The following is a 23,279-nucleotide window of genomic DNA, read 5'->3' on the forward strand; positions in this document are numbered from 1 at the left end:
TTGTGAGTTTGGTGCTGGCAGGTCAAGTGGATAAAGTAGGGATCAGTTGTCATACAAGCACAGCCAAGAGTTTTAATCACCATTATGGGGCAGTGCTTTGTTCACTAATTGCCTGGGCAACAATCGCTTTGCTCAAACGTTACCTCTCCTATAGGACCGCCCTCAAACACCAGGCAGCTCAAAACAATCTGTATTGGTGGCAAAAGGGAGAATGCATTTATTTTTGTCTGTTCAAACATGCCAGAAAGCACCTTAGCCAATAGGGACTATGATTAACTATGCCAGAATGCTCTGCTCAGAGCTTTTTGTAATATTGTACACATTCTTGTAGCCAATACAGTGCCTTCACATTGTTGACACATACAGTACCAGTCAAGGTTAGACACACCTACTCATTCAAGGGTTTTTCTTTATTTGTACTATTTTCTACATTGTAGAATAATAGTGAATACATCAAAACTATGAAATAACACATGGAATAATGTAGTAACCAAAAAAGTGTGAAAACAAATCAAAATCTATTTTATATTTGAGATTCTTCAAAGTAGCCACCCTTTGCCTTGATGACAGCTTTGCACACTCTTGGCATTCTCTCAACCAGCTTCATTAGGTAATTTGGGGAATTTCTTTCCTTCTTAATGCGTTTGAGCCAATCAGTTGTGTTGTGACAAGGTAGGGTTGGTATACAGAAGATAGCCCTATTTAGTAAAATACCAAGTCCAGATTATGGCAAGAACAGCTCAAATAAGCAAAGAGAAACGACAGTCCATCATTACTTTAAGACATGAAGTTCAGTCAATACGGAAAATTTCAAGAACTTTGTAAGTTTCTTCAAGTGCAGTCGATGAAACTGGCTCTCATGAGGACCGCCACAGGAAAGGAAGACCCAGAGTTACCTCTGCTGCAGAGGATAAGTTCATTAGAGTTACCAGCCTCAAAAATTGCAGCCCAAATAAATGCTTCACAGAGTTCAAGTAACAGACACATCTAAACATCAACTGTTCAGAGGAAACTGCGTGAATTAGGCCTTCATGGTCAAATTGCTGCAAATAAACCACTACCAAAGGACACCAATAATAAGAAGAGACTTGCTTGGGCCAAGAAACATGAGCAATGGAAATTAGACCGGTGGAAATCTGTCCATTGGTCTGATGAGTCCAAATTTGAGATTTTTGGCTCCAACCACCGTGTCTTTGTGAGACACAGAGTAGGTGAACGGATGATCTCCGCATATGTGGTTCCCACTGTGAAGCATGGAGGAGGAGGTGTGGGGGTGCTTTGCTGGTGACACTCAGCGATTTATTTAGAATTCAAGGCACACTTAACCAGCATGGCTACCACAGCATTCTGCAGCGATATGCCATCCCATCTGGCTTGCACTTAGTGGGACTATAATTTCTTTTCAACAGGACAAGGACCCAACACACCTCCAGGCTGTGTAAGGGCTATTTGATCAAGAAAGAGAGTGATGGTGTGCTGCATCAGATGACCTGGCCTACGCAATCACTCGACCTCAACCCAATTGAGATGGTTTGGGATGAGTTGGACTGCAGAGTAAAGGAAAAGCAGCCAACAAGTGCTGAACATATGTGAGAACTCCTTCAAGACTGTTGGAAAAGCATTCCAGGTGAAGCTGGTTAAGAGTGTGCAAAGAGTGGCTACTTTGAAGAATCTAAAATCTAAAATATATTTGGATTTGTTTAACACTTTTTTAGTTTCATCATAGCGCTTGATGGTTTTTGCGACTGCCCTTGCAGAAACTTTCAAAGTTCTTGAAATGTTCCGTATTGACTGACCTTCATGTCCTAAAGTAATGATGGACTGTCGTTTCTCTTTGCTTATTTGAGCTGTTCTTGTCATAATATGGACTTGGTCTTTTACCAAATAGGGCTACCTTCTGTATACCACCCCCACCTTGTCACAACACAACTGATTGGCTCAAAATTCCACAAATTAACTTTTAAGAAGGCACACCTGTTAATTGAAATGCATTCCAGGTGACTACCTCATGAAGCTGGTTGAGAGAATGCCAAGCGTGTGCAAAGCTGTCATAAAGGCAAAGGGTGGATACTTTGAAGAATCTAAAATATATTATGATTTGTTTAACACTTTTTTGGTTTCTACATGATTCCATATGTGTTATTTCATAGTGTTGATGTCTTCCCTATTATTCTACAATGTAGAAAATAGTAAAAAATAAAGAAAAACCCTTGAATGAGTAGGTGTGTCCAAAACTTTGACCGGTACTGTACCTTGCCCATAACTATAAAAAATAAATCGGTTGCATAGGTTTTTGTAGATTAGTTATGTAATGCTATTCAACTGAAAAGGTGATATGAATTTAAGGTGAAATAGAGAAGAGAGGGAAAAATGAAAGGTGAGCTTAGCCCTTTAATTCCAGAACACTGATGGAATCTCTCTTTCTGAGAAGCCACTGCTCTTTCATTCTCTCCATCCCTCCATCTCTCTTTCCCTTGTCTGTCACCACCTATTGTCAGTCTCTCCACACACCTGCTCTCACCTTTCCTCTCCCTCATTCACCAGCTGCCCATATGAATAGCTGTGTATCTGAACGGACTGCCAAAGACAGTTAAATTATTCAAATACTGTGTGTGTGTTGTCTTTGTTTGGGGGTAAGTTGTGTGTGTTTGTTGGTCAGTGTGTGCGCGTGCGCGTTTGTTGTTGTTATTGGTGGGTCTGTGTGTGTGTAGGTGACACCAGCACTTGAGGACAAGTAGAAACACTTTCCGGACCCCCAGCCATGCCCGAGGATCACCTGAGAGGCCAGGTAAGCTATATCTATCACCCTGATACATCCTCTTACTGCGCTACCCGTGCAGCGTAGAACCATTTAGATTGACCTACAGATAATACAACATCGTTTAGATCACTGCAGTGTAACTTTATCCATATGAGATCAAACATTTATAGCCACTTAGGATGTTTCAATGGTGTTTTTTGCTATATTATAATAATGGTTAACATAAACAGAATAACCTTAAATTGTGTTTTTGTCATTGAGGTAGTTAGCCATAGCAAGTCCTATGTTGTGTATTATAATAATATACTATCCACTACACAATATACGACAAGTATGATAGTACTGTTGTGATATTGTAGCTAATGGGGTCAGTAGCTAAACTGGGTCTCTAACCTAAGACTTGTGTGTCAAGTGGCCATCCGGGTGTAAAACGTCTGAAACCCTGTCCTAATGCTGACTGACTATGGTTGACAGACTCATTACATGACCTGGTGCCCTTGTATTTATTTATTCATTGATCTATCTAAACCTTCATGTGTTAGCACCAGAGTTGAAGGTTTAACTGAAAGTAGAGACATGATAAGAAAGATTTAAATTTGTCAATGAAATACAAACAGTCCCAAACAGTCATTTCAGGCTATTTTTATTTGTTATCTCCCATATGTTGTTATTCATTCCTGTACTGGGTAACTTATCTACCATATTCTTAGTAGTTATGTTCCCATTCTGCAGGTAATCATTTTATTCAAACCAAAGATGAATAAAAGCTGATAGAGGACATCCTTCAGACATGTCACTTGTAAAAACCAAAGGTAGGACCAGTAGAGAAAATGAGAAAACCAACACAGGAAAGAAACCAAAGGAAAAAGGAGAAAATAATTGTTCCAAACCCCTTCCTGCTGCAGTGACCAATGGAAAAGAAACAGTCGAAAAGGACAAGAAAGAAGAGGTCAGTGGCAAGGGGAAGACTAAACAGGGAGAGAGTAGCAAGAAAGGTAAAGAGCAGACCAAAGAACAGCCGAAAGAGGAGAAAGATAAGAAAACAGTGAATGGGAAAAGTCAGAATGGTAGATCATCCCCTCAGAAGGAGAAAAGCGTGACAGCTAATGGTGGTACGAATAAAGCTATCAAATCTAAACCTGGATCAAAAATACCCCCAACCAAAGGAGGGAGGGCAGACACACCTACACCTATAACAAAGCCTGTAAAAAAAAGAGGTGTCATAGTGAGTGAAACAGAGGAGGAGCTTGAGGAATCTGAGAGCGAAGGAGAGAGTTCAGTGGAGGAGAGCGAAGAAGAGGAGCCAGTATGTAAAGAGGAGACAATTGAGACAGAAGGGCTCGAGACAGAGGAGACACAGGATAGCAGCGAAGAGGAGGTTGAGGTGTCAGACACGGAGAGAAGCACAGAGGGGCAGGTAAAGGAAGAATCAGAAAAGGAAACTCCAGTGCAAATCAGGAAACGAGGGGAACTTGAAGGGGAGCCAGTCAGTACCAGTGAGGAAGAGAAGGAGGAAGAGGAAGAATCAGTGGCAGTGACCAGCGATGGGGGTGAATCTGAGAAGGTAACTTCAAGGAAAAGAGGGTCACCAAAGAAATCTGCCGCTGTACCACTACTCAGTTTGACGACCAGCGTCACTGCACCGGCAGGGGGTCTGAAATCCAAGATGTTCAAGAAAAAAAAGGGCCAGGCTGAAGAGAAGGTTGACAAACCTGGGAAACCTGGGAAACCCACTAAAGCAGAGAAAAAGAAAGCAGAAAAAAAGAAAGGGAAAGTGAAACAGAAAGCCAGTCCAGCAGAGGAAGAATCTCAGCCTCTGAATGATGTCTCCCTCAGCAAGGCTGACGCTGCAAAACACAAGGCCCAGATCCTGAAGCTAGCCAAACAAACAAAAACCTCCATCAAAGACAAGGATGCTCCTTCTTCCCCATTGGAGTCGCAGGAGGATGAGGCTGCCTCAACTTCATCCAAAGCCCCTAAAGGCCCGTCACGGATGATGCTATTGAAAGCAAAAGGAAATGACCTCAAAGCCTGTCTGGCCGAAGGAGAACAGGAACACGCGAAAGAGGAGCAACAAGATGGCGAAGGAGAGGAAGCCAAACAGGGGAGCAGGAAAAACATCGGCCTGGTCCTGGGCAGAGTCAAGATGGCATCTGTTCGACACAGGAGCAGTAAAATGCTGGTAAAGCCTGGAGAGGAAGCAGCTACAGCCGGGTCTACAGATGCAGTCTCAGCCAAACCCACGGACAGTCTCATCACTCGTAGGAAAGGTGTGACGACTCTACGCCGCGTCTCGGGTTGGATCAGGGGGAAGATGCCCAAAGGGTTTAACCTGAGGAGTAAACTGAAAGTAGTGACCCAGGCCATTGGCTTCTCCCGTTGGCTCCCTCTCCATGCCATCAAACAGAGGGAGGGAGCCACCGGCTCCAAACGCAGCCTGCTCAAACATCGGATGGCCATGCGTGTGGCTAGTAAGACCAGCCTGGCCAGCAAGAAGAACCGAGCCTCTGGAAACGGAGCCGAATATAAGTCTGCTGTCACCCAGAAGAGGCAAGCGGGGGAGTCGGGTGACGACCCCCACTCCACCTCACCTCCAGCAGCCATCGTGCTCCCCAGGATGAACAAGCTGGGCATGGGCAAGGCCAAAGGAATCTTACCAGCCCAGCCATCCCAGCCTGCTCAGCCAGCCTCCTCCTCCACCCCAGGCTCCAGCACTGCTGTGGGAGCCACCCTCGAAGCCCCCAAGCCCCCCAAACCAGGAGCCAGACTGGTACTCCCAGTCAAACCAGACCTCACCCTCCTCAAGTCCATCAAGAAGCCTGTTCCTGTTGCAGCATCAGAGATGAGGAGGACTGGAAGTACAAACGGGAGCACATCAGCACAGAGACCCACACCGGACACCAGCAACGAGGACAGGAAAAGGGAGGCGGCACTTGAAGGCAATGAGGGTGTCAGCATCCTCCAGGCAGCCAGGGGCAAACTGGGCAACAGTCAATTCAAACTGACCAAGCTATCCAAGCCTCTTGCTAGTACTGGAATAGGTGTAGGACCCAGCCGGGGAACTATAGTCCCAGACAGGGAGACAGGAGCTGGGTTTGCCAGACCCACCACTGATGGTCCTGAGTCTGGAGAACCTGTCAGACTGACTGGAGAACCAGCCAGAGTTGAGTCTAGGGTGGGGTCGTACTATGAAGAAGAGGCTGATCGAGAGGTGGCCCAGCTGATGGGAGAGAGGGGGCTGTCCCCTGTCGGCCCTCTGGAGGTGCACTGGGCTGGGACGACTCGTATGAGCGGAGACCCCCAGGTATGGATGACACGTGGTAATGAATGTTATTGTTTTCTTTTTATTATTATAATATCTCACAGAAAGCATTTAAATAGGAGGATAGCATTTCAGTTAGACAATTTGCGTAAGCCTCTCTCAGGTATGACAATATAACAGACATCACAATTATAATTGTTACACAAAACCCCACTATCATCCCCTCCCTCCACAGGACTGGCTGCGAGCGGATACCCTCCTGCCCCACCAGACAGTGGAGAAGCTGACCAAGTGGACGGTGTATGAGGATGGGGACCAGGCCAGGACGGTACCGACCCACAATGGGAGAGGACCCTGGGAATCTGAGGACCCTGCTCAGGATATGCTGGAGAGCCGCCTCAACAACACAAAGGTACTGAGATTGTTCTGGCTTTATTCATTGAACTTACAGGATGTACCCGCGAAGCGCTGGACCAACAACTTTATTGCATGGATAACTTAGTCGTTCACTTAGGACATCCTGTAGCTTCAGGGTAAGCATCTTTGAGAGCAAAACAATCAGAGGCAATATAACTACTCATCCTTGTTCACTAAGCATCACACTTCCTAGTCACCGCTGTCAGTCTGTGTATTGACTAATGCCCGTAACACAGACCTCTACTAGTTTATTTATTTTCTAGTCAGTACCAATACAATAGAGCATAGCACAGGCAAACAGTGTATCAGCTATCACAGTGACTCAGACTTTTCCATGAATACAGGTGTATTGGTTACCTGTAGTAGAGGGGCTCTGGGTGGAGTTACTGGGCTGAGGGATATGGTTAGAGTACAATGAAAAGAGAAAAAAACGATTACTGCTAGACAATAAATATAGCTACAGAAAGAAGGTACAGTAAATGGGGTTATGAGAGAGATCCATTGTACATGGATCTGGAGGGGGACGTGTGGCTGACACGTGCCTGCTCTGTGTTAACCTTCAGGTACTGATGCCAGGGACTGACCAGGCTGTGGAGGTGGACGAGGTGGAGGATCTATCCCAGCTTGAGTGAGTGAGAGAGAGCGCGTGCACACACACACACGGTTGGGGAGTAACTTATTACATGTAATCGGATGTTTTATTTTATTTTTTACTGTAGACAGTTACGTTACCAGCAAAAATATTGTAATCAGATTAGATACTTTTGAAAAACTAGATGAGTACTTCTTGGATTACTTAAATTCAGAAAGGATGTTTGCGGAAAAAAATAATATTATGACACCTATCTGTTTTCTTAATGACATTCAATTCAACATTGAAAAGTGCAAGTTTAAGTTTGTTCCACCTGAGCGAGTCTGACCACAAGTCAGAGACCACTATGATGACACACCAAATGGGTTTGATGGATCCTTTGTCTTCTTCTAATGCTTAAGGGAAAAGTAATCCAAAAGAAAGTAATCAGATTACGTTACTGATTTGGGGTAATCAAAAAGTTACGTTACTGACTACAATTTTGGACAGGCAACTTGTAACTGTAATGGATTACATTTAGAAATTAACCTACACATACACCTCTCTGTGTTAACTGGTGTAATGTCTCCAGGGAGGTGTGTGAGAGCTCTGTGCTGCTGAATCTGAAGAAGAGGTTTCACCGTGACTCCATCTACGTATGTAATCTTACAACTGAACATGGGGAAACTCAGACCGATCTCTCTCTCCATATAAACATGTATATCTCAGCTCTTCCTCTCAGCCATATTAGATAACCATCTCATCTTTCCCTGTGTGTCTCAGACGTACATAGGTAACATGCTGCTGTCACTTAACCCCTTCAAGCCCCTTAGCCTCTACACAGAGGACCTCCGACAGCAATACCAGGGCAAGGAGCAGCAACGCAACCCTCCGTGAGTAACAGCAGAGTAACCCAGGAGTAAATCAAGAGTAAACCCTAGAATGAAACCCACTGTAATGCCAGAATAACTAAATTATTACTATGTCGCCAATCTGAGTGACAGCAGAGTAACAAGCACAGAGTAACGCCAAGGGAATCCACCTGTTGCTAATGTAAGTCTGTGGGTGTGTCTCTATTGGTGAAGCCATGTCTATGCCATCGCTGATGCAGCCTTCAGCCAATCTCAGAGCTCACCACAAGAACAGTGCATCGTCATAAGGTACGTCAGAGGCACCGGTCTCTTTCTTTCTCTCTTTCCTGTTCTCCTTCTCTCTTCAGAGTACTGTATTGACCTATCATCTTGTCTACAGCTGTATTGAAGTGTATTCTGTCTTTCTACAGTGGTCAGAGTGGATCAGGTAAGACTGAGGCCACCAAGCTTATAGTCCACTACCTCAGCTCCATGTACCAAGGCAGGAACGACAACCTCAGACAGCCCATGGAGGTGCTGCCGATCCTAGAGAGCTTTGGTAATGCCAAGACCATCCTCAACAACAACTCCAGTCGCTTTGGCAAATACCTTCACATCCACATTCTACAGTATGTCCTCCTCTAGTAACTTCTTCTCTTTCACCCTGTAGAGAAACAAAGTTGCGTTCAATTGGCATGAAACAGGAGAAAACATTTATTTAAATATTTTGAATTGGTCAACAGTGGTGTGGTGGTGGGGACTTCGCTGTCAAAGTACCTTCTTGAGAAGTCACGCGTTGTCTTCCAGGTGAGGTCTTCATGTGAGACAACTGGGTGCATATTCCTCATAGCCTCATCTGACACTTTACTCATGGGTTCCCACACTTTTACTGTCTCTGCATCAGGCCAATGAGGAGAGGAACTACCATGTGTTCTATGAGCTGCTGGCGGGGATGAACGACTGGGATAAACAGGAGGTCTATCTGCAGGGAGCAGAGACATACTACTACCTCAACCAAGTAAGCCCCAATTAGTAGAATCAGTAGAATCAAATTAATAGAGTCAGTTAGTAGAATCAAAAACCCTGCACATCCCAGGTGTTCCCTGGACCAGGGTTGAGGGAACAATCAGTCGAGCTGAATAGATTACTTCACCCTCCCTCTCTCTGTCAGGGCGGGTCCTGTGAGCTGAAGGGGAAGCTGGACAAACAGGACTTCCTGTTGTTGGTCCAGTGCTTTGAGACGATTGGTCTACATGCCGACCAGATCTCCACAGTCTGGGCCATCCTCTCCTCCATACTACAGCTGGGGAATATCTGCTTCAGTTCCTACGAGGTGTGTGTGTGAGAGTGGGTAAGGGAGGGTGAGTGTATTCTTGTGGGATGAGGTGTCTGTTTGTGCTCACAGAGGATGTGAGTTGTTCAGAGTAGTAGCAATTTTGAGGTTTCCACGTTTGGATGTTTTTGATTAATTTGTACAGTACCAGTCAAAGGTTTGGACACACCTACTCATTCAAGGGTTTTTCTTTATTTTTTACTATTTTCTACATTGTAGAATAATAGGGAAGACATCAAAACTATGAAATAACACATATGGAATCATGTAGAAACCAAAAAAGTGTTAAACAAATCATAATATATTTTTGATTTTAGATTCTTCAAAGTATCCACCCTTTGCCTTTATGACAGCTTTGCACACTCTTGGAATTCTCTCAACCAGCTTCATGAGGTAGTCACCTGGAATGCATTTCAATTAACAGGTGTGCCTTCTTAAAAGTTAATTTGTGGAATTTTGAGCCAATCAGTTGTGTTGTGACAAGGTGGGGGTGGTATACAGAAGTTAGCCCTATTTGGTAAAAGACCAAGTCCATATTATGACAAGAACAGCTCAAATAAGCAAAGAGAAACGACAGTTCATCATTACTTTAAGACATGAAGGTCAGTCAATACGGAACATTTCAAGAACTTTTAAAGTTTCTGCAAGGGCAGTCGCAAAAACCATCAAGCGCTATGATGAAACTGGCTCTCATGAGGACTGCCACAGGAAAGAAAGACCCAGAGTTACCTCTGCTGCAGAGGATAAGTTCATTAGAGTTAAGTGCACCTCAGATTGCAGCCCAAATAAATGCTTCACAGAGTTCAAGTAACAGACACATCTCAACATCAACTGTTCAGAGGAGACTGCATGAATCAGGCCTTCATGGTCGAATTGCTGCAAAGAAACCACTACTAAAGGACACCAATAAGAAGAAGAGACTTGCTTGGGCCAAGAAACACGAGCAATGGACATTAGACCGGTGGAAATCTGTCCTTTGGTCTCATGAGTCCAAATTTGAGATTTTTGGTTCCAACCACCGTGTCTTTGTGAGGCGCAGAGTAGGTGAACGGATGATCTCTGCATGTGTGGTTCCCACCGTGAAGCATGGGGGAGGAGGTGTGATGGTGTGGGGGTGCTTTGCTGGTGAAACTGTTGGTGATTTATTTAGAATTCAAGGCACACTATACCAGCATGGCTACCGCAGCATTCTGCAGCGATACTCCATCCCATCTGGTTTGCGCTTAGTGGGACTATCATTTGTTTTTCAACAGGACAATGACCCAAGACACACCTCTGTGTAAGGGATATTTGACCAAGGAGAGTGATGGAGTGCTTCATCAGATGACCTGGCCTCCACAATCACCCGACCTCAACCCATTTGAGATGTTTTGGGATGAGTTGGACAGCAGAGTGAAGGAAAAGCAGCCAACAAGTGTTCAGCATATGTGGGAACTCCTTCAAGACAGTTGGAAATGCATTCCTCATGAAGCTGGTTAAGAGAATGCCAAGAGTGTGCAAAGCTGTCATCAAGGCAAAGGGTGGCTACTTTGAAGAATCTAAACTATAAAATACATTTTGATTTGTTTAACACTTTTTTGGTTACTACATGATTCCATTTGTGTTATTTCATAGTTTTGATGTCTTCACTATTATTCTACAATGTAGAAAATAGTAAAAAATAAAGAAAACCCTGGAATGAGTAGGTGTGTCCAAACTTTTGACTGGTACTGTATGTTTGATATATATGTGAGAAACAGACAATAAAGAATTCTAATCTAATACTGTCCTTTTGTGTGTATCTAGAGTGAGTCGTTTGAGGTGGCCCGTATCTTCAGTGAGGCAGAAGCCAAGAGAGTAGGTTCTCTGTTAAAGGTGTCTTCAGAGGCCCTACAGACTGTCATCACACACAAAGTCACGGTCAGTACAACCCCTTCGCCATGCCTTCCCCCTTCAATCTGCTTGAACTATTCATACAGTGCCTTCAGAAAGTATCCATACCCTTTGACTTATTACACATTTAGTTGTTAGTCTGAATTCAAAATGGATTAAATCTAAAAAGATTTCTCACCCATCTACACACAATACCCCATAATGACAAAGTGAAAAAATTCAAATTTATTGTAAAAGGAAATATAGATACAGTATCTCATTTCCAGAAGTATTCACACCCCTAAGTCAATACTTTGTAGAAGCACATTTGGCAGCGATTACAGCTCTGAGTCTTTCTGGGTAAGTCTATGAGCTTTCCACACCTGGATTGTGCAACATTTGCCCATTATTATGTTCTAAATTCTTCAAGCTCTGTCAAATTGGTTTTTGATCATTGCTAGACAACCATTTCCAGGTCTTTCCATAGATTTTCAAGTAGATTCAAGTCAAAATTGTAACTCGGCCACTCAGGAACATTCACTGTCTTCTTAGTAAGCAACTCCAGTGTAGATTTGGCCTTGTGTTTTAGGTTATTGTCCTGCTGAAAGGTGAATTCATCTCCCAGTGTCTAGTGGAAAGCAGACTGAACCAGGTTTTCCTCTAGAATTTTGCCTGTGCTTAGCTCCATTCAGTTTCTTTTTTTATCCTGAAAAACTCCCCAGTCCTTAACCATTACAAGCATACCCATAACATGATGCAGCCACCACTATGCTTTAAAATATGGAGACTTATGCCCCAAACATAACTTTTTGTATTCAGGAAAAAGTTAATTGCTTTGCCACAATTTTTGCAGTATTACTTTAGTGCCTTGTACAGGCTTCCTTATTTTCATTCTGTCATTTAGGTTAGTATTGTGGAGTAACTACAATGTTGTTGATCCATCCTCAGTTTTCTCCTATCACAGCCATTAAACTCTGTAACTGTTTTAAAGTCACCATTTGTTTTATTTTTACCCATCAACCAATAGGTGCCTTTCTTCGTGAGGCATTGGAAATTTTCCATGGTCTTTGTGGTTGAATCTGTGTTTGAAATTCACTGCTCGACTGAGGGACCTTACAGATAATTGTGTGTGGGATACAGAGATGAGGTAGTCATTCAAAAACCATGCTAAATACTATTATTGCACACAGAGCAACTTATGTGAATTGTTAAGCAAATGTTTACTCCTGAACGTATTTATGCTTGCCATAACAAAGGGGTTGAATACTTATTGACTCAAGACATTTCAGCTTTTCATTTTTAATTCATTTGTAAAAAATTAAATTATGAAAAACATAATTCCACATTGACATTATGGGGTATTGGGTTTAGGCCAGTGACAAAAACATCTCAATTTAATCCATTTTTAATTCAGGCTGTAACACAACAAAATGTGGAAAAAGTCAATTGGTGTGAATATTTTCTGAAGGCACTGTACCTGTCCCTCCTCAGGAGACAACCTATGACAGGATCTACTGCCCCCTGTCTGTGGAAAGTGCCATAGAATCCAGGTACTGACCGAGCCATGCACTGCACTGTGAGTGAGCTCCTCCACGGTATATTTTGAGTTAATGAATACTATCTAGAGCAGCATAGAATAATGAGCTATTATCTATCTCTCTCTCCTAGAGATGCCATAGCCAAGGCCCTGTACTCTGTGTTGTTTGATTGGCTGTTGGAACAGATCAATGATTGGCTAAGCCCTACAGAGATGGACAGCACCGTGGGCATAGTGGACATCTACGGCTTTGAGGTGAGGGGCAATGAGGACCACAGTAAATGTTTAATGGAGAATGTGGGAGATTGTGTGCTAGATTAGGGTTGGAGCGAAAACCTGCAGGACTGCAGCTATCCAGAAACAGGGTTGGGCAGCCCTGTTGTATTGCATGTTATATGCATTTATTAAACATATATTTACCTGTGTGTTGTAGGACCTGGGAGTGAACAGCTTTGAACAGCTGTGTATTAACTTTGCCAACGAGCAGCTGCAGCACTTTGTCAACAAGGCCGTGGTGACCCAGGAGCAGGTCAGTGGGCTAGGGGTCAGAGTTCACAAGTCAAACAATCAAAGTTCACAGGTCAAACAATCAGCAATGTTATTGTGCATCTCATATAGTTAATGGGGTTGACCTTCATGGATACTGATGATTACAAACGGTGGTGCTTGTGCGTGCGTGCATTCGTGTATGTGTTCTCCAGGAGGAGTACAGTACAGAGCAGATCCAGTGGTATCCCGTCCCTCTGCAGGACTTCAACTCCTGTCTAGACCTCATCTCCTCCAGACCACATGGTATCCTCCGTATACTGGATGACCAGACCTGCCTGCCCCAGGCCACTGACCACACCTTCCTCCAAAAGTGCCACTATCACCATGGGAACAACCCATACTACACCAAGCCCAAGATCCCTCTGCCTGTCTTCACTGTGTATCACTACGCCGGAGCTGTCACATACCAGGTGGTTCTAGCTTCTTAAGTGTTTAGGAACCACTGAGTTAGGACATGTTTATATGGATGGACAGAGTGAATATTTCTTTATATTCCTGTCTCTCCTTAGGTCCATAACTTTCTGAATAAGAACCATGATCAGTTCCGTACAGAGGTTGTTGAGCTGTTTGCTAGGAGTAGACTGAAGGTAAACTTGTAATTCCTATAGGCTTAAGGGGAATCAATCAATCACTCACTCAATCACCCATTCAATCAATCAATCGATCTCTGTATCTCAGATGGTGTCAGGGCTGTTCCGTAAGGTGCAGGATAATTACCTGCAGCAGAGAGAGTTGGGCTGGAGGGGTAAAGGTCACAGGCAACAGCCCTCCACGGTGGCAGCACACTTCCAACAGTCCCTGACCGAGCTCACCACACGACTAGAGAGGTCAGGGTCTTTTACAAAAAGGCAAAATGTTTTTTCCTTTTGTTTGCTGAGAGAAGCAAGGCAGTGGTGGGTGACCTGTGTTTTTTCCCCTTCCACCCAGGTGTAAAACCACCTTTATACGATGTTTCAAGCCAAATTATGTCAAGGTGGGTATTCAACATTAGAGGTAGCCAATTGCGCCCTTTCTAGGCCAAATAGTGACAACCCTATATGATCTCATATCCTGTCCGTCTGCCCTCAGCTTCCCGGTATCTTTGATGTGGACTATGTGTCAACCCAGCTGAGGCACGTTGGGATACTTGAGACCATCACCATCAGGAAGGAGGGATTCCCCATCCGCATCCCCTTCTCCTTCTTTATGGAGAGGTACTGGACAAATCAACCAATGCACACTAATATTCATTCACACGGTTTAACCACCATCCACACACATACAGTACCAACAGTACAGTATACTAGCATCTCACTGGAAGAAAGTAAAACTCATAGCCAACCACCACTTGCTACTTCATAGATCTAGGTGAGCATCTCCTTAACAAATTATTATTATCCCTCCCGTCCCATCTCCCTCTTCCCCAGGTATGGAATCCTCCTGGTGGAGCGACCAGCCACCATGTCTGACAAGGAGCAGACCGTGGCTTTGCTGAACTTTGTAGGGGCTGATGAGGGACAGTACCAGCTAGGGCTCACTAAGGTACCTAAGAAGCCACTGTAACGTTGTACAGTTGTTTCATAGAAAGTGTTGACAGAAGCTCTATCCAAGCAAGCCAATTCTAGTATCTTAGACCAGGGTCTAAAAAGTCCGCTTGATCCTGTGCGTGTGTGTGTGGCCCTAGCAAAGATTCAACATCTGCTTGCAAATGTGCATGTCCCACAGGTTCTGAAGGAAATGAATAACAAAACTGTTCAAGTGGTGAGAAAGTGGATATGCTTAAACACACACACAACGTTATCTTCCTGACCCAAAGAGAGGGGTGTTTGGGTGTCCCGAATGTTGAGTGGATTTACACTGCTACCAGACTGACTCATCCTGTTGAACATACTCAACAGTGACGACACAATATTTGGGGAGTTAGCCAGAGCTTCTCTCCTTCTGGACCTATGGAGGAGGAAGGTCCAAATGGCCATGGACACTGAATACAACTTCCTGGGCTTAAGGAGGAATGCCAATGAAAAATTGGACACTCGTGCTGCGGCCTTTGGAGTCTGGCGGGACCTCAACGACCTGTGCAACCGGACTGGAGTGGAGCTCAGATGGGCACGGACTGATATGCAAACTGAGCCAGTGACTGCCTCTGATGTAGTTGTGGCAGACTCCTGTGTTGTTGTGTAAGACCCCTGTGTTTTTTTGCGGACGCTTCTGTCACCCATGATGGAACATCTCATCCTGCATCGAGGGCAACACTCCTTGGTATCAGATGGATGCAGCTACGGCAGCACTGGACTGGCCTGAGGCTGCAGGGGAAACTCCCTGCTCTGGACTGTGCTGACCACTCTGTCTCCCATTCCATGTACCAGAATGCTTTTACTGTTAAGGCGAGACTGCAAGTTCTACCAACAAAATCTAATCTAGCACTCTGGTAGCCTGCAAACCATTACCAATTTTTCTATTCTATATGAGTCAAATGTAATGGAGTCTGTTGCCCATGTTGTGAATGGTTGCTGTTCATACAAGGATTTGTACATTACTAGACATGCCCACCTTGTCAACCTGATAGCCAGCGAGGTGAGACAGGTAGTCTCACCAACAGCACACATCCATAAACATTGTTGTGTAAGAGGAAGCTGATTTAATGTTGATGATGTGTTTGAAATGTTTGGATCCTTTTTTAATGTAAGTTTGATTGGTGGATTCAAATAAAGTATTGTGTGTGTGTGTGTGTGTGTGTGTGTGTGTGTGCAGGTGTTTCTGAAGGAGGTGCTGTACCAACGTGTGGAGGACAAGTGGAGCAGCACTCAGAACTGGGCTGCGGTTACCATCCAGAGGAACATCAGAGGGTTCATTTGCAGACGCAACTTTAGGTTCTTCAAACAGAAGGCCATTGTCATCCAGAGCCACATACGAGGACATCAGGCCAGGTATGGAGAGGGGGAGAGAGAGAGAGATATGTAACAAGGGAGGAGACAGAGAAGAAGAAATTAAAGGATTGAGATTGCGTTAGTGTGTCCACCTGAAATTGACTGACTGGCGCCCCCGTCTGTGTACAGGAAGTATTACAAGCGCCTGAGACTGTCCTTCACTCAGTTCTGGGCTGCTATGATGATCACTAGGAACACTATCAAGAGACGACAGTGGAGGGTAAGATACATGTGTACATACACACACACACACACACACACACACACAGAAAATAATCAGTTTATCTATAACTACCTGAGTCAATTAACTTGTTACTTGGCAACCATATGTTTACAGCCTTTATAGATAGTGCTATAAATTCCTGCCTCAATCCATTCTGTTGCACAACACCAGTGGTTAAGAAACCCTATCACAGGTGTAATGGAGGAATGTTTTCCCCCTTCCCTCTCTCCCACCCTGATGTCGTTTCATCACTACCTTCTACGGTTTGCCTGAATGCTCATTGAATGCATCTCGATATGGTTGTTGTACCGTAATATCATATCTTACCTGGCATACTACTGTAGTTTAATCCTATGGCCTTGGACCAGCGTGGGAGCCTGACTGTTTTTATGTTTAACAATGCTATATTGTTGCCTTGCCAAAGTTTTGCAAACTGTATGAATGTGGCTTTGGTATTACCTGTTGGTGTTTGTTATTCATGTTCACTTCTGACATGGTTAAATAAATAGGCCTGGTTCCTTTTCAGATTCAGTAGACTTTGGACTCTGAGGAGTTGAGTTGACTGTGTGAGAACTTCAGTATTGGAATAAGTCTTTCTCATTGTGTTGACAGAGTAAGTGTATGTGGTGTTGAAATCCATATCTTTGTGTTTGGGGAGGGCCGAGGCATCCATAGCTTTGATCCGTTGGTTACATGAGGTACGATACAGTCACTTCCTGTGAGGAGAGAACCTTATAAACGCTACAAGGAGTGTTCTAGTTTCTACTGCTACTAAACTAGGATGTTATGAGGTGTGTATCCCTTCTGTTTTTAGAGAATATTACTTGACTAAGTTGTCCACTCAATAACTTACCTGGCAAAAACAGGTGACTTTATCAATGTAGTTACAGAAATTGTGTGCTTTTGATCCTATAATTGATATTTGGGATGAAAGGCATGATAAGTGAATTGAAGTGAATGTGTAACCAGGTAGCCTGCTGTTCCTCAATGCGTCACTGCCAGGTAATGGGATGTAAGTAGGGTGTGGTCAAGCATGTAAATATTTCAGCCACCTGTCCTCCTCCAATTTACCTACACTTACCACGCCTATTCTCTCTCTGTTTCGTGTTCCACACACACACACACACTCACACACACACACACCTCTAGCCACATATTCCTATTGCTTTCGGACTTCAACCCCTATTACTGAAATTAGAAGTTGTAGCATCTTTCTCTCTCTCCTTCCGCTTGTCGGTCTGTCTCCCTCTCTGGAGTAACACTTATACCTCAGGATTGTTAACAGGTAGGCTCTTTTATTTATAATTCATTAACATGTCGTTTTTTTCATACTTTGTTATTAGTTTTCTTCAGCTCAAGGCTTTATTTATTATTTTGTGAATGGAGACAGAATGAGAAGGGGGGAGAGCGAGGGAAAAGGAGAGAAAGAGAGATGGAAGAGTATACTGTTGATAATGTATAGGTTTTGCTATGTTATGATGGATGCTTTATTGGTCATTTCTACTCTTCCTCTCTTTATACACTATATTAATATGCCATTTAGCAGACGCTTTTATCCAAAGCGTTTTGTGTATGGGTGGTCCCGGGGATCGAACCCACTACCTTGGCGTTACAAGCGCCGTGCTCTACCAGCTGAGCTACAGAGGACCACATATATACAAAAGTATGTGGACACCCCTTCAAATTAGTGGATTCGGCTATTTCAGCCACACCCGTTGCTGAAAGGGGTAAAAAAAAAAATAGCACACAGCCATGCAATCTCCATAGACAACCATTGGCAGTAGAATGGCCTTACTGAAGAGCTCAGTGACTTTCAATGTGGCACCGTCATAGGATGCCACCTTTCCAACAAGTCAGTGCTGTTATTGTGAAGTGGAATGTCTAGGAGCAACAACGGCTCAGCGCGTAGAAATCGTCTGTCCTCGGTTGCAACACTCACTACTACTGAGTTCCAAACTGCCTCTGGAAGCAAGGTCAGCACAAGAACTGTTCGTCGGGAGCTTCATGAAATGGGTTTCCATGGCTGAGCAGCCACACACAAGCCTAAGATCACCATGTGCAATGCCAAGCGTCGGCTGGAGTTGTGTAAAGCTCGCTGCCATTGGATCAGTGGAAACGCGTTCTCTGAAGTGATGAATCATGCTTCACCATCTGGCAGTCCGACAGAAGAATCTAGGTTTGACGGATGCGCGCAATGCCAAGCGTCGGCTGGAGTTGTGTAAAGCTCGCCGCCATTGGATCAGTGGAAACGCGTTCTCTGAAGTGATGAATCACGCTTCACCATCTGGCAGTCCGACAGAAGAATCTAGGTTTGACGGATGCTAGGAGAACGCTACATGCCCCAATACATAGTGCCAACTGTAAAGTTTGGTGGAGGAGGAATAATGGTCTGGGGCTGTTTTTCATGGTTCGGGCTAGGCCCCTTAGTACCAGTGAAGGGAAATCTTAACTCTACAGCATACAATGACATTCTAGACGATTCTGTGCTTCCAGCTTTGTGGCAACAGTTTGGAGAAGGCCCTTTCCTGCTTCAGAATGACAATGCCCCCGTGCACAAAGCGAGGTCCATACAGAAATGGTTTGTCAAGATCGGTGTGGAAGAACTTGACTGGCCTGCACAGAGCCCTTACCTCAACCACATCGAACATCTTTGGGATGAATTGGAACGCCGACTGTGATCCAGGCCTAATCACCCAACTCAGTGTCCGACCTCACTAATGCTCTTGTGGCTGAATGGAAGAAAGTCCCCACAGCAATGTTCCAACATCTAGTGGAAAGCCTTCCCAGAAGAGTGGAGGCTGTTATAGCAGCAAAGGGGGGACCAACTCCATATTAATGACCATGATTTTGGAATGAGATGTTCCACAAGCAGGTGTCCACATACTTTTGGTCATGTATAGAGATTACTGCCTTGGTTAAATTATTAATCCAAATTCTTATTTTAGTTTCCCTATTATGTGCTGTTCATTGAATTACTCTCATTGGGTTTAATTGTTTTATGGAAATTGGACTATGGATGCTCTTGCCAACATGCCAGCTTTAATATTGAAGATAGATTGTAGCTTCCATCAATGTAATTGTCTGCATGATTTCCAATCCCCCATACAGTTGAAGTCGGAAGTTTACATACACCTTAGTCAAATACATTTAAACTCAGTTTTTCATAATTCCTGACATTTAATCCTAGTAAAAATTCCCTGTTTTAGGTCAGTTAGGATCACCACTTTATTTTAAGAATGTGAAATGTCAGAATAATAGTAGAGATAATTATTTATTTATTTCATCACATTCCCAGTGGGACAGAAGTTAACATACACTCAATTAGTATCTGGTAGCATTGCATTTAAATTGTTTAACTTGGGTCAAATGTTTCGGGTAGCCTTCCACAAGCTTACCACAATAAGTTGGGTTAATTTTGGCCCATTCCTCCTGACAGAGCTGGTGTAACTGAGTCAGGTTTGTAGGCCTCCTTGCTCACACACGCCTTTTCAGTTCTGCCCACACATTTTCTATAGGATTGAGGTCAGGGCTTTGTGATGGCCACTCCAATACCTTGACTTTGTTGTCCTTAAGCCATTTTGCCACAACTTTGGAAGTATGCTTAGGGTCATTGTCCATTTGGAAGACCCATTTGCGACCAATCTTTAACTTCCTGACTGATTTCTTGAGATGTTGCTTCAATATATCCACATAATTGTCCTTCCTCATGATGCCATCTATTTTGTGAAGTGCGCCAGTCCCTCCTGCAGCAAAGCACCCCCACAGCATAGGCCCTGTGTAGCTCAGTTGGTAGAGCATGGCGCTTGCAATGCCAGGGCTGTGGGTTCGATTCCTACGGGGGGCCAGTATGAAAATGTATGCACTAACTGTAAGTCGCTCTGGATAAGAGCGTCTGCTAAATGACTAAAATGTAAAATGTAATGATGCTGCCACCCCCGTGCTTCACAGTTTCCTCCAAACATAACAATGGTCATTATGGCCAAACAGTTATATTTTTGTTTCATCAGACCAGAGGACATTTCTCAAAAAAGTACGATATTTGTCCCCATGTGCAGTTGCAATCCGTAGTCTGGCTTTTTTATTGCGGTTTTGGAGCAGTGGCTTCTTCCTTGCTGAATGTCCTTTCAGGTTATGTCAATATAGGACTAGTTTTACTGTAGATATAGATCGTTTTGTACCTGTTTCCTCCAGCATCTTCGCAAGTTCCTTTGCTGTTGTTCTGGGATTGATTTGCACTTTTCGCACCAAAGTATGTTTATCTCTAGGATACAGAACGCGTCTCCTTCCTGAGCGGTATGACGGCTGCATGGTCCCATGGTGTTTATACTTGCGTACTATTGTTTGTACAGATGAACGTGGTACCTTCAGGCATTTGTAAATTGCTCCCAAAAATGAACCAGACTTGTGGAGGTCTACCATTTTTTTTTCTGAGGTCTTGGCTGATTTCTTTTGATTTTCCCATGATGTCAAGCAAAGAGGCACTGAGTTTGAAGGTAGGCCTTGAAATACATCCACAGGTACACCTCCAATTGACTCAAATGATGTCAATTAGCCTATCAGAAGCTTCTAAAGCCATGACATCATTTTCTGGAATTTTCCAAGCTGTTTAAAGGCACAGTCAACTTAGTGTATGTAAACTTCTGACCCACTGGAATTGTGATACAGTGAATTATAAGTGAAATAATCTCTCTGTAAACAATTGTTGGAAAAATTACTTGTGTCATGCACAAAGTAGATGTCCTAACCGACTTACCAAAACTATAGTTTGTTATCAAGAAATTTGTGGAGTGGTTGGAAAATGAGTTTTAATGACTCCGACCTAAGTGTATGTAAACTTCCGACTTCAACTGTACACTACCAGTCAATAGTTTGGACACACCTACTCATTCAAGGGGTTTTCTTTATTTGTACTATTTTTTACATTTAATAATAATAGTGAAGTCATCAAATCTATGAAATAACACGTATGGAATCATGTAGTAACCAAAAAAGTGTTAAACAAATCAAAATATATTTTATATTTGAGATTCTTCAAATAGCCACCCTTTGCCTTGATGACAGCTTTGCACACTCTTAGCATTCTCTCAACCAGCTTCATTAGGTAGTCACCTGGAATGCATTTCAATTAACAGGTGTGCCTTCTTAAAAGTTAATTTGTGGAATTTCTTTCCTTCTCACAAAAGTTCAGAACCTATATACATTTTACAGACCCAGTATATTTTGCATTAGTTATCTTGTTGTTATTAGTCCCACCCTTCAGCTCTACACAACCCCTCCCATCTATCTCTTAACACCATCCAGTTTTGATTTCTATTTGCCATATATTTTCCAACTGTGCTGTGATGTTTCACAAAAGTTCTGAACCTTTCTATTCTCATAGTTTTTACAGATTGTAAATTAAAGATAAACATTTTTGCTAAAAGTATTATTATATTATTGATCGATTGACAATGACTTTTCAAATCACCCAGCAGTGCTATTTGCAGAGTTAGCTCCAGGTAAATGTTGCAATTCTTCAGCCATTCCTGAACCTGCAACCAAAAACAAGCTACATATGGACAGTACCAAAACAAATGATCTAATGATTCTGTCTCTTTCGCAGCAAAATCTGCAGAGCTGGGATGGTTGTATCCCCCATATATATAACATTCTATTGGTTGCAAGAATCTTCTATAATAATTTAAAAGTTTTGAATCTGGCGTCGTTTTGTGTATCAGCTCATAAACTATGTGCCATTTGAACTTTGTGGAATGGATGAATAGACATTGCCCCCCTCTTACCAAAAATTGTGGATTGCAGCAAAGTAATCGAAGGATTAAGATACAGCTATTGTAGTACACTTTCGCTTTAGATCAGTCATCACAACAGATGTAGCTGACATGTTTAGTAAACTAACACCCAGCAATCACATTAGCAAATCTCTTAATCAGGCAACTACATTCTGGTGTGTGTGTATTGTGTAACCCACCCACACCCATCAATACACCTCAGTAAATCTACGTACATACATTCATATCACAAGAATACACTATGATACACTTACAGTGCAGTGATATGAGGGAACAACTTTAGCTGTATAAAGCTCAGGCTGTAAACCATTAGATAAAGGTGTGCATTCTGGACTCTGGTATCCGTGTGGCCTGTGTTATGGGCGGAGCGAAGGCAGTTGGGATATATAACAGGCTGTGTTTCTAAGAATAGGACTGGACTTTCTCTCTCTCTGTCCACGGTCTGTTTGTTAACCTGACAGATCTCTACATACCTGGCCTGAGCAGGTAGGACAAACACACCTGAGCACAGGTACAGGAGAAACACTTGGAGAAAAACAGTGGAAGGTTTATTCACAAACTGGGAAATAATTGAGAAAGGCTGGATATAATTGAATGGATTAAATTAATTTCAGACACCTGTTTGTGTAAAGGTTTGACAGGTCTGTGTTCATGTGTTGTCTGTTTGTTTCTTGTGTTATTGAAAGGAGGGGTCATCACTGCCTATCAGTGCTCTACATCTGATTGTATGAAAACTAGTTAAGATAAGATGAGATATAGATAGCTCAGGGCTGAACTCAGTCGAACCTGTGTGTGTGTTTGTTCTCAGGAACAAGAGAGGAACGAGAGTAGCACGGTGAAGCCCAACACCACCACAACCACTGAGACTGAAGACCCCTCCTCCACAGGAATGGTAAGAGATCACTACACCTGTACAAAATCTATTCCAATTAAAGGGTGTTAGTAGATATAGAAATCAAAGCCATATATTTAAAAGGAGCCTCTGGTCCAATAAATCCCTGCCTTTTCCAGGATGTGGGAATGTTGGAGATCCCAGCTGAGCTGTCGGCCAGACTACGCAGCGCAGCAGGTGAGTACGAGCAGTGCTGGGATTGGTGGAGATGGGTTGAGGGCAGCTGGGATTGGCTAAAACATGTATGTAGATAATAATGCTAATATTTTGATCTGTAAACACAGCAGTGGCAGGTAAAGGGTATACTGTTCCTGGATTGGACCCAGGACTGCCATTA

The 23,279-nt window shown here is 43.4% G+C and overlaps 1 protein-coding gene across 1 annotated transcript in view; it reads left to right on the forward strand.

Moving 5' to 3' along the window:
* Positions 1-3,551: 3,551 nt before the first annotated feature.
* Positions 3,552-23,279, forward strand: part of LOC121547020 (unconventional myosin-XV) — a 31,273-nt gene continuing 11,545 nt past the window's right edge. The window contains exons 1-24 of the mRNA XM_045209941.1: positions 3,552-6,065; positions 6,259-6,435; positions 7,004-7,068; positions 7,604-7,667; positions 7,795-7,904; positions 8,097-8,163; positions 8,274-8,491; positions 8,606-8,669; positions 8,767-8,880; positions 9,034-9,195; positions 10,981-11,094; positions 12,538-12,596; positions 12,715-12,838; positions 13,017-13,112; positions 13,285-13,542; positions 13,642-13,719; positions 13,811-13,959; positions 14,060-14,105; positions 14,201-14,325; positions 14,539-14,653; positions 15,863-16,038; positions 16,168-16,258; positions 22,859-22,942; positions 23,062-23,119. Of these exons, the coding sequence (XP_045065876.1) occupies positions 3,552-6,065; positions 6,259-6,435; positions 7,004-7,068; positions 7,604-7,667; positions 7,795-7,904; positions 8,097-8,163; positions 8,274-8,491; positions 8,606-8,669; positions 8,767-8,880; positions 9,034-9,195; positions 10,981-11,094; positions 12,538-12,596; positions 12,715-12,838; positions 13,017-13,112; positions 13,285-13,542; positions 13,642-13,719; positions 13,811-13,959; positions 14,060-14,105; positions 14,201-14,325; positions 14,539-14,653; positions 15,863-16,038; positions 16,168-16,258; positions 22,859-22,942; positions 23,062-23,119 (5,128 nt within the window). The remainder of the gene's footprint in view (positions 6,066-6,258; positions 6,436-7,003; positions 7,069-7,603; positions 7,668-7,794; positions 7,905-8,096; positions 8,164-8,273; positions 8,492-8,605; positions 8,670-8,766; positions 8,881-9,033; positions 9,196-10,980; positions 11,095-12,537; positions 12,597-12,714; positions 12,839-13,016; positions 13,113-13,284; positions 13,543-13,641; positions 13,720-13,810; positions 13,960-14,059; positions 14,106-14,200; positions 14,326-14,538; positions 14,654-15,862; positions 16,039-16,167; positions 16,259-22,858; positions 22,943-23,061; positions 23,120-23,279) is intronic.

The sequence above is a fragment of the Coregonus clupeaformis genome, chromosome 31 (genome assembly GCF_020615455.1).
Source record: "Coregonus clupeaformis isolate EN_2021a chromosome 31, ASM2061545v1, whole genome shotgun sequence".
In the NCBI taxonomy this organism is placed as follows: Eukaryota; Metazoa; Chordata; class Actinopteri; order Salmoniformes; family Salmonidae; genus Coregonus; species Coregonus clupeaformis.